This window comes from Hypanus sabinus, chromosome 21 (genome assembly GCF_030144855.1).
Source record: "Hypanus sabinus isolate sHypSab1 chromosome 21, sHypSab1.hap1, whole genome shotgun sequence".
Classification (NCBI taxonomy): Eukaryota; Metazoa; Chordata; class Chondrichthyes; order Myliobatiformes; family Dasyatidae; genus Hypanus; species Hypanus sabinus.
Genome location: NC_082726.1, coordinates 15,327,645 through 15,339,791, shown reverse-complemented (window position 1 = coordinate 15,339,791; position 12,147 = coordinate 15,327,645). Strand labels below are relative to the sequence as shown.

General features: G+C 39.8%; 1 protein-coding gene across 1 annotated transcript in view; it reads left to right on the top strand.

Annotated features, from left to right (window-relative positions):
• LOC132378811 (solute carrier family 25 member 44-like) overlaps positions 1-12,147 on the top strand; it is a 37,888-nt gene that overhangs the window by 24,550 nt on the left and 1,191 nt on the right. Inside the window, exons 3-4 of the mRNA XM_059946031.1 lie at positions 1,719-2,374; positions 6,898-7,025. Coding sequence (XP_059802014.1) covers positions 1,753-2,374; positions 6,898-7,025 — 750 coding nt within the window. The 5' untranslated portion in view covers positions 1,719-1,752. The remainder of the gene's footprint in view (positions 1-1,718; positions 2,375-6,897; positions 7,026-12,147) is intronic.

The window sequence follows — 12,147 nt, the reverse complement described above, 5'->3', positions numbered from 1 at the left end:
AGGGTAGTTGGAGTATCTCAGAAACTGCTGATGATTTTAATACATAACATTCTCTAGACTAGTTCACAGAGAATGCTGCAGCAAACAAAATAAATCCAGTGAGCTGCAGTCCTGTGGGCAAAAATGCATTGTTAATAAGAGAGGTCTGAGGAGAGTGGCCAGAGTAGTTCAATTTGACAGGAATACGACAGTAGCTCAAATAAGTACACATTACAACAGTGGTGTACCGAAGAACATCTCAGAATGCACAATATGTTGAACCTTGAAGTGGATGGGCTATAGCAGTAGAAGACCAAGAACATACATTCAGTGACCACTTTATTAGGAACAGGAGGTACCCAATAAAGGTCCTGCTGTGGTCTAACTAAGATCCCACAAAATTGTAGCGAGTTATCCTGGTATGCAAATCCTTTTGCAATAAAGGCCAACATAGTATTTACATTTCTAACTCAAAGTTAGCTTTCTGTAACTTGTGAATAAGGATATGCAGGTACCACTAAACACCAGAATTTCCTGCTCTCGTCATTCCTATCTTTTTTAATCAAGGCAACTAACCTTACCATCCTTCCACGTTGTTCTTCATTTGCCTGTTGTTGCCTACTCAGTAAGCTTGGGTATAACCCCTGGCAACCTCTTTGTATCCTCATCACTAATCACAATCACATTTAATTTTTGTCAACAGCTAACTTGGAAATGTTACATTTGACCCTTTAGCCTAATCATTGATGCATAAGTCTATGCTAGTCACCACTGCCAACTTGAGAAAGACCAGTGTATTCCTACTCTTTATTTTCAATTTGTTAAGCAACTAATAATTCACCATATATTTTATCCACATTCCATTGGCATAACCTCTTTCACCAACTTACTCTGTGGGCCCTTATCAAAAACCTAGAAATCCCACTATACCACATTCGCTGGTTCCTTTACATTTATTTATATATTGAGATACAGTGCAGTGCAGACCCTTCAAGCCGCGCTGACCAGCAACTCCTGATTTAACCCTAGCCTAATCACGGGACAATTACGGTATGTCTTTGGACTGTGGGAGGAAACCAGAGCACCCGGAGGAAACAGGGAGAACATGCAAACTCCTTATAGACAACTGCTGGATTAAAAACTGCAAGTCAAGAACTTCAATGGGTTAGTCAAACATGATTTCCCTTTGATTAATGATAAGCTCAATTATAATATTTCAAGGTGATTTGATATCACACCCATTATAATAGATTTCAGCCTTTTCCAACTTCTGATGTCAAGCTAACATATCCCCTCACTTTTCTCACATAAAATTTCTGCCTGTGGTACCTGTAGTAGATGCATACAACCTAGATGTTGCATTTGCCTCTGGTCGACCTGAAATACTGAGAGATGTTCTCTCTTACCAAATGATACTCATACGTACGGTCCAAGAAATTTGCAATTTTTTTTCCAGCAGTCTCTAGAAATAGACTGGAAATTAGAAAATATATTATGACTGAGATTCATGAATGTGGTGTAACATTCTTTTTATTAATTTCTGAAGTCATTCAAATTACAAGCATGAATTGGAGAATTTCATGAACTGGAGGGAGAAGCTTCAGTCTGCCATAAGTTATACAGCTGCAATAATTTAATGTTTATCTTGTGAAAATAAGGATCTTACAACTTTTTAAGTAGTTGTTTTCCACTTTATAACAGTGGGTCTGAAACTCTGCGTCTTTCCTGATTTTTTACAGATCTTTCTGAACATCAGGAGCAAGCGTGATAAAAATGCAAGAGAAACCAAACATCCGGATAACAGAATGGGAGGACCTGGACAAGAGAAAGTTCTTCTCTGTTGGCATATTCATGGCTCTGTCGATCCGCCTTACAGTTTATCCTGTCATACTGATTAGAACAAGACTTCAGGTCCAAAGAGGCTGGAGTCACTACAACGGCACTTTTGATGCATTCAGTAAAATTTTAAAATCTGAGGGTGTACGAGGACTGTACAGGGGGTTTCTTGTGAATGCATTTGGCCTAATCACAGGCCAAAGTTATATTACAACTTATGAACTAGTACGCATGTATGTATCAGAGTATAGCAACAATAATACAGTTAAGTCATTCATAGCAGGAGGATCAGCATCACTTGTGGCACAGAGCTTTATAGTACCCTTTGATGTCATTTCTCAGCACCTGATGATCATGGGCCAGAAAGGCTACAGGGGTCGATTACAACTCTCCCAAACTACAGGAGGTATCAGCCAAGGCTTTGGCCAAGCAAAGAAGGTTATTATTCATATTTTTAGGATTGATGGCCCGAGAGGATTTTACAGAGGATATTTGCCTGCCTTGTTGACGTATGTTCCTAACAGTGCAGTATGGTGGCCTTCTTATCTCTTCTTTGCAGGCATGTAACATTACAGTTATTCTCTTTATCATCATGAGTTAACATTATAAACCTTTTATTAATGATTGTGGAATCAAATAATTTTGAAGTAAGTGGATGTTTAACTGCTGCATACAATCACCATTCTTGGAGCTGAGGAGCTTCAAATCCATGGCCATTTGAAAGCCTTGATTAATTCTGTTTTTGATACTGTTAAAGGTATAAGTTCCTGATTTTGCAGTTCCACATCATTACCATTCTGTGTAGCCAGAAAGGTTTCCCTCACATCTTCCAGGTATTTTAGACCTATAACTTTAAATATATATTCTCTGATCCTTAACCAAATTCTAATGGAGAGATTCTAAATGAACCTTGACCTATTCGCCTCTGTTAAATTTCCTTTAAACATTTTCTCCAAGGAGAGCAGCCCCATGTTTTTATCACCTATAATCTTGTAGCTTCAAATCCCTCATCCTTGGAATCATTCATGTGAATCTTTTCTGTACTCTCTCTAAGATCTTCACATCCTTTCTGAAGCAAAGAAACTAGAATCCTATTGTGGTCTAATCACTATTGTATCAACGTTCAGCAAAACCTTTCTTTTTTGTATTTTGTAACTCATTTGTAAAGCACTTAATCTCATATAATCAACTAACCTTATTGACATGGAGACACAAGCAATTGCAAATACTGAAAACCTAAAACAATAAACAAAAAACTGGAGGAATTTAGTGAGTCAGGTAGCTTCTATAGAGGGAAATGAACAATCAACGTATCAGGATGAGACCCAAAATGTCAACTGTCTATTTCCCTCCATGGCCCTCTGTCCTTACATGCACTTTAGAGCTGTGTCATTTTCTCACTATTGTTCTTGCTGACAAAATTTATCATTTTATTCTTTGTACTAAATTTCATCGGCTACTTGTCAGTTTATTCTATCTTTATCCTTTTGGATTTTTACTACATTTTTATTATTTACTGCATATTTTCTGACATATTTAAAAAATTTTATCCCACACACCACAAGAAAACATCAATAAATATCAAAAATAAAAATAGCCCAAACAGTGATTTTTTGGGGGAACTTCACTCTCTTAAAACCTCTCACAGGAGGTGTCAACTCTTTCCTTACAATTATTGAACAGTCTGTTATCCATGCTGCCTCTGACCCTATTATTTTTAGGGTTCCAATTTTGCTAGCCAGCCTATATGTAGGACTTTGCCAAACACCTGAAAATCTTTCTAGGCCACTGGACTAAAAATTCAGAGACCCAAGTTCAAATCCCATTATTGTAGCTGTGAAGTAAAATTGGTGGATAACCTGGAATTTGGAAAAGCAACAATTTAAGTTAGTAGTGATGACTACAGAAACTGTGGGGTTGTTGGATCACTCTTCTGGCCCATAAATGTCGATAGGTCCACGTCATGGTTGACTCAGTGGCCTAGCAATCCACCCAATTGTGCTGTTATCACTACAGCCAAATAGATTCACAGAATGGTTACAGTTTGGATTAAGACCATTTGGACCACCAATCTGTATTGGCTTTAGAAGAACAATCCATCTTGTCCCATTTTATGTTTGCTCTTCAAAGCCCTGAAAAATTATTTCCTTTCAGATACTTCACCGTCTTCCAGTGCAAATAGAGAAATCAGATGGACCACCAAAGTCACATCCAGCCTAAACAAACTTTAAAATCCTCCTCACAAACAAATGGTACCTGTGTTTAAACTGGGAGAGCTCTCCCACAGACCAGTTAAACAACAATCAAAAAGAGAATTATATGCTACTGACAATGTGCCAGACTTCTTCATCATAGTGGAAGAGAGGAAGGAGGGGGTGGCCCTTGGAAATATCAACTTTCATTCCAAGCTCTATGAAGTCTCATTATACCAAGCCAAACTTTGCCAAAGAAGCCTCCTCCTAATTGCCACCTACTATTTTCCTTCAGCTGATGCATTGGAATATCCCTGGAAGAAGCACTATAAGTATCAAGGGCACAGAATGTTCTCTGTGTGGGGATTTCAGTATCCACCAGCATGAATGGATTGGTACACCACCACTGATCGAGCTGAATGTTACTGTGCTGAAGGAAGGTATCCCCAGCCTACAAGTGCTAAAGACAATTCATTCTTCTAAACTCCAGCAGACAGAAATCTAGCTGTCCAGCCTACATTGATGAAATATCTGTCCATTCCAGGGACACAGCATGGTTGAGGATTCAAAAGATTATATCTCCTTGGGCTTGGATAAGGTTTGGATTAGGGTTAGGGTTGATTTTAAGACAGATAGACAGACATACTTTATTGATCCCGAGGGAAACGGTTTCGTTACAGTCGCACCAACCAAGAATAGTGAAGAAATATGGCAATATAAAACCATAAATAATTAAATAATAATAAGTTAATCATGCCCAGTGGAAATAAGTCCAGGACCAACCTATTGGCTCAGGGTGTCTGACACTCCGAAGGAGGAGTTGTAAAGTTTGATGGCCACAGGTAGGAATGACTTCCTATGACGCTCAGTGTTACATCTCGGTGGAATGAGTCTCTGGCTGAATGTACTCCTGTGCCTAACCAGTACATTATGGAGTGGATGGGAGTCATTGTCCAAGATGGCATGCAACTTGGACAGCATCCTCTTTTCAGACACCACTGTCAGAGAGTCCAGTTCCACCCCCACAACATCACTGGCCTTACGAATGAGTTTGTTGATTCTGTTGGTGTCTGCTACCCTCAGCCTGCTGCCCCAGCACACAACAGCAAACATGATAGCACTGGCCACCACAGCCTCATAGAGCATCCTCAGCATTATCCGGCAGATGTTAAAGAACCTCAGTCTCCTCAGGAAGTAGAGACAGCTCTGACCCTTCTTGTAGACAGCCTCAGTGTTCTTTGACCAGTCCAGTTTATTGTCCATTCATATCCCCAGGTATTTGTAATCCTCCACTATATCCACACTGACCCCTTGGAGGGAAACAGGGGTCACGGATGCCTTAGCCCTCCTCAGGTCCACTACCAGCTCCTTGGTCTTTTTCACATTAAGCTGCAGATGATTCTGCTCGCACCATGTGACAAAGTTTCCCACCGTAGCCCTGTACTCCACCTCATCTCCCTTGCTGATGCATCCAACTATGGCAGATTAATACAATACCAACCAGATCAATAGGTTAAGGGGTTGTTCATTTAACAAAGCGATGAGGAAGGTTTTCTGTTTTTGGAGCATATGAATCTTTGGAATTTTCTGTCTCAACTATTAAGGATGTTGAATAATAATAAGGATGCTGAGTTTTTTTGTACTGTAGGGAAATTGAGAATTAGAAAATGGTATTGAGACCGAAGTTTGAATTAGTGTGGTGCAGTTCAAAAGCCTATCATACTTACTTCTGTCGCTACAGAATTCCACATACTTATTTACCCATATCCAAATATGTACATTAAATGTGGATTATAAAAGTGTACAAAAATCTATAACCTTGTGAAGAAATAATCTTATCCCCATCTCTAGATATAATTGTTCCTACAAAAAGATAATGAAATACATAAGTCACATAATAATGATGTACAGTCATACTAGGTAACCATTTATTTTGTAAAACAGCTGATAATGAACATTTATCAGTTGACAAGTCTCACATGTTTTGCAAGATTGGTAAAAGTATATGGGTGAAGAAAAATCTTGTTGAATGAATTTGCCACCAAACACATCTCTACCTCCACCCCCACCCCCACTGTCTGCTTTCTAGAGGGATTGTTTCCTCCACGATTCCCCTTTCCATTCATGCTTTCCAACTAATCTCTCTCCTGAAAGCGACCGAAGTGCTACTCCTGCCCGTTCAACTCCTCCCTCACCCCGCATTCAGGGCCCTAAACAGTCCTCCTAAGTGAGGCAATATTTCACCTGTGAATCTGTTGGGGTTGTCTATTGTATCTGGTGCTCTACATTGGCGAGACCCGTCATAAATTGGGGGGCTGCTTTGTAAAGCACCTCCACTCCATTCACCAAAAATGGAATTTCCCGGTGGCTAACCGTTGTAATTCCTATTCCCATTCCTGTTCTGACATGTCAGTCCATGGCCCCCCATGATGAGGCTACTCTGGGTGGAGAAGCAACACCTCATGTACCATCTGGGTAGCCTCCAACTTGATAGCATGAACATTAATTTCTCATTCTGTTTTTTCCCTCGCCCTTCCCTCCTCTTCTATTTCCCTCTCTGGCCTTTTACCTTTTCTCACCTACCAATCACTTCCTCCTGGTGCTCCTCCTTTTTCCCTTCCTCGCATAGTTCACTCTCCTCTCCTATTAGATTCCCTCCTCTCCAGCCCTTCACCTTTCCCACCCACCCGGCTTCACCTACCACCTTTCCCTCCCCCCACCATTTTATTCTGACTTCTTCCCCCCTTCCTTTCCAGTCCTGAAGAAGGTTCTCCACCCAAAATGTCAACTGTTTATTCATTTCTATACATGCTGCCTGACTTGCTGAGTTCCTCCTGTATTTTGTGTGTGTTGAATGAATTTACACCCTATATTTCTGTCTATAATACAGAGCAACTTTCAAAATGGGCTCCTAGTGAATGCCCTCATCTGGTCCTTCAAGGAATAGCAGGACCAATGGCAGCAGTCACAGCATCTACACTCACCAACCCAATGGATGTGATCAGAGCTAGGGTTCAGGTGAGGATTCCCTTTTTAAAAAGTTAATTCTTAACTTGCAGATATCAGCACATTTAATGTCCATTCCAGATGTACTGAGTAATCTCTTTGACCCATTACCATCCATAAACTGCTGGTGCTGCCTGTTTAAGGTACCAGGACTTTTACTCTGCAATTTAAGTCCAAGTCAAGGAGGTGAGACTTCAAAGAGAACTTGGAGATGAGAGCATTCCTATGTGTCTGGTCTCTCTGTCATTCTAGGTGGCCAAGAGTTCGGTAGAGTTTGACGTTATTATTGGATATTCTGTATATTTTATAGTTTATCGATGATTTCATTTCATGTTCTGAATCATCTTTAATTGAAATGTCCTTCATAGTTATTAGCTTGCTGGGACTGATTGCTCAAGTTCATCCTTTGACCTATAATATGACTAAACCAAGCCTACAAAAAATGTTAGATAAAACAACACTAGCAAAGTGAAAGCAGATACACTGTTATCTTAAGGTTCAGAGGATAATACTATATATTTCTGAGTCACCAGTCTAGTGTGAGTGAGAGAACGCAAGGCAGTTCAGCTGTTCATCAGTTTTGAAAATTCCTTCAAATAGTCTCCCTACTGTAGCAGCAGCATGTTCAGATAACATTTTCAGTGCACCATGTTTATTGCTATGGTACTTTGCTATCAAACAGATATCTTGAGTATGTTCTTGTGAGACAAATTTGGGAAAAGGTTATTTGTATTCATTTTTCAGGATGTCGGTACTATTTACAAGATCACCAGCTATTATTCATTCCAGAATTTAGTCCTGTGATGATAAAAGGTGATCTACTTCCATGTTGGAATGAGTGTGCAATTGTACGGGAGCTTAGAAGGGACCCATTGATGGTGGTCCCATGTATTTACTGCCCTTTGGCATGGTGGCGGTGGTCACAGGTTTTAAAGGTGCTTTTGAAGCTGCCTAGGATAATAACTGCAGCATTTTTATGGCTGATACACTGTGATACACACTATGACTTAGTGAGGTAGGGATTACATATTTAGGTTGGCATACCATTCAAGTGGGTTGTTTTGACCAGATGATATTAAGCTTCTTGAGTATAGCTGGAGCTACACACATTCAAACATATAGAGTATTCCATCACACTATTGAACTGTGTCTTGTAGATGGGGGAAAGCCTTTGGCTCCCTTGGGACTTCCAGCCTCTTGCTCTTGCAACCATATATATCTGTAGTTGAACCACTTGCGGTTTCAGTCAGTGGTGACCCCAAGATGTTGATTATGTTGGACTTGCTGATGGTAATGCCATTGTACTGTACATCAAGGGTAAGTAACTCAATTCGCTTTCTGTTGGAGACATCTACTTTCTGGTACTTGTATGACATGAATGTTCCTTCCCACTTATCAGCCTATATCTGAAATTTGATGTAAAGAATCAGGCAGGGGCTGTTTAGTGTTTTTTTTTTGCAAATTGTGAGCAGTCAGATAATATGCTGGGTCAGACTGTTCGAAAGAGGGTTATTGATAGGCTGAAATGTTCTGTGATAAGAATTCACAGGACACTGCTCTCAGGAACTTCTGAAGTGACATTCTAAGTCTGAGATGAAGGGTCTCGACTCAAAGCATCAGTTGTCCACTTCCCTCCATAGACCTGACCTGCTGAGTCCCTCCAGCTTTTTGTGCATTGTACTAACTATTCCAAGGTGGTCCACATTTGGAAAGAACAGATGAATAGGAAAAGGCATTGGCGAGATACTCTTAGTAAGAAAGGAGATCTGGTATTGGTATCGTTTCTGTTTTTATCACTTGTACTGATACAGTGAAAACCTTCAGTCTGCATGCCATCCTGGAAGATAATGCCATACATACAGTAACTACATCAACGTAGTAGATTGAAAGCAGAATACAGAATGTAAAATATAGTGTTTCTGCTACAGAGAAACTACAGTACAGGTAAACAAAGTGCAAATGCCATGAGGAGGTATACTGAGGGATCTAAAATTCACCTACAGTCCATTCAAGAGTCTGATTAACAGTGGAATAGAAGCTATTCTTGTGTTTGGTGGTACGTGCTTTCAGGCTTGTGTACCTGATAAAGGCTTGACAAATCATGATGCAAAACTTGAATTAATTTAGATCAAGCTAAGAGACAGAAAATGGCAAGAAATGGTGAAAGGATCTATTTATAGGTCAAAAACATTGTTGCAATAAATAGGAAATTAGAGGAGTGTTTCTGTCAGAGAAAAGGTAGTAATCTTGGGAGAATTTAACTTAAGTATACTCTGGACAATACAAATTTTCCTAGATATTACAGAAGATGAATTTGTAAATTATAAAATAGATCCCTTGTAAGATCAACGTTTGAGAAATCAACGAGGGACAAAGCTATTTTTGATGTCATTTTGATAACCTTGTTGTCTAGGTGTCTGTGGGAAGGAATGAACATATGATAAGATTTGATATCAGGTTTGTAAATGAAGTAATGTAAAATTTGGATATTAAATCTAAACAAAGAAAACATGAAAACATGGAAGGAGAGTGCAAAAAAAGTCTTTAAGGCACAATATTCTAACAGCAATTACTCAGCATCTGTCATCGAGTCATAGAGCACTATAGCACAGGAAAAAGTTCTTCAGCCCATTTAGTCCATGTCAAACTATTATTCTGCCTAGTTCTAATGACCTGCAGCTGGAACATAGACCTCCATACCCCTCTCATCCATGTATTTATTCAAACTTCTCTTAAAAGTTGAAATCAATCCCTCACCCACCCCTTCCACTGGCAGCTGTTCCACATTCTGAGCGAAGGAATTCCCCTCATGTTCCATATGATCATGAGACCCAATGTCCTACCGACCCGTATCCCTTCATGTCCTGACCAACCAAAAATCTATCATCCTCCGCCTTAAATATATATGCAGACTTGTCCTCTACAGCTGCTTGTGGCAACGAATTCCACAGATTCACCACACTCTGGCTAATGAAATGCCTCCACATCTCCATTCTAAAAGAATGCCCCTCTATTCTGAGGCTGTGTCCTCTGGTCTTAGGCTTTCACACCATAGAAAACATTTTCTCCACATCCACTCTATCAAGGCCTTTCACCATCGATCGGTTTCTATAAGGTCACCCCGCATTCTTCTGAAATCCAGTGAATACAGGCCCTGTGTCATTAAATGCTCTTCATATGACAAGCTATTCAAACCTGGAATCATTTTCATGAAGTTTCTCCAGTTTCAACACATCCTTCCTAAGATAAGGGCCCAAAGCTCCTCCCCAACCGCGGCCTCACTAGTGTCTTTTAAGCCTCAATATTACATCCTTACTGCTAACATTGCATTTCCTAACCACAGGCTCAACCTGCAAATTAACCTTTATGGAATCCTGCACAAAGACTCCCAAGTCCCATTGCGTCTCAGTTTTTAAAAATATTTTTTCTCCATTCAAAAAATAGTAAATACTTTCATTTCTTCTACCAAAGTGTATGGCCATACACTTCCTGACATTGTATTCCATCTGCCAATTCTTTGCCCATTCTCCTAATCTGTCTAGGTTCTTCTGTAGCCTCTCTGCTTCCTCAAAACTACATGCCCCTCTACCTATGTTTGTATTGTCTGCAAACTTTGCAACAAAGCCATTAATCCCACCATACAAATCATTAACGTTTAACATAAAAAGAATTGGTCCTAAAACAGACCCCCTGTGAAACACCACTAGTCACTGGCAAGCAATCAGAAAAGGCTCCCTTTATTCCCACTCTTTGCCTCTGTTTTATCCATGCTAGAATCTTCTCTTTCATACCATGGGCTTGTAGTTTGTACCTTGTCAAAGGCCTTCTGAAAATCCAAATATACAACATCAACCATCCTCCTTTGTCTATTCTGCTTGTTATTTCTTCAAAGAATTCCAACAGATAGGTCAGGCAAGATTTTCCCTTGAGGTAACCATGCTGTATATAGCCTGCTTTATCATGTGCCTCCAAGTATCCTGAAACCACGTTTTACAAACTCACCTTTAAACATTTCACCTTTCACCCTTAACCTATGACATTTACCTTAGCTGCAAACCTCATAATTTTGTACATCTTTATCAAATCTTCCTTCATTCTCCTACACTCCAGGGAATAAAGTCCTAACCATTATGGATCTGTGTCCCCAGACCCCTCTATTCTACCATACTCCTCAGTGCTCTACTACTCATTGTGTAAGTCATACCTTGGTTTGTCCTCCTAAAGTGCAATACCTCACACTTATCTGCCTGAAATTAAATCTGCTTTTTTTTTCCAGCCTATTTTGCTAGCTGATCCAAATTCTGCTACAAGCTTTGATTGCTTTCCTTGCTGTCTACTATGCCCCCTAATCTTGGTGTTATACATAAATTTACTGATCCAGTTTATCACATTATCATCTAGATCACTGATATAGATGACTAATAACAATGACCCAGCGCCAATCCCTGTGGCCCACCAAAGGCCTCCAATCAGAGAAACATCCATCTACTACCACTTTCTGGCTTCTGCTATGAAGACAACGTTGAATCCAATTTACAACCTCATCCTGAATGATGAAGCAAATTAAACTTTTTGACCAGCCTCCCTTGCAGAACCTTGTCAAGGACCTTGCTAGCATCCATGAAGACAACAATACTTCACCAACTTTTCTGGTAACCTCCTCAAAAACTCTGAGATTGGTTAGACATGCCCTACCACACACAAAGCCATGTTGACTATCTCTAATCAGTGCCTGTCTATCGAAATACATATATATCCAGTCCCTTAGAATACATTTCAATAACTTGTACACTACTGACATCAGCTTCACCAGCCTATAATTTCCTGACTTATTCTTAGAGCCTCTCTTAAACAATGGAACTACATTAGCTTACCTCTAATCATCCAGCAGCTCGCCCATGGCTCAAGTTGAGTCCTACAACCAAGTCTCATAAATGGCTACAATTTCATAATTCCACATGCTGATTGATAATCTAAGCTCATCTGCTTTAGCCACAATACTCATTGCATTGAAATAAACACGTCAGAACATTATTCCCACAATTCTCAACCTTTTGATTCCTGTCTTTATATGTTGGCTTAACAACATCTTTCCTCTGTCTTTGAGGAAGAAGACAAAACTCAGTTTTCTCTA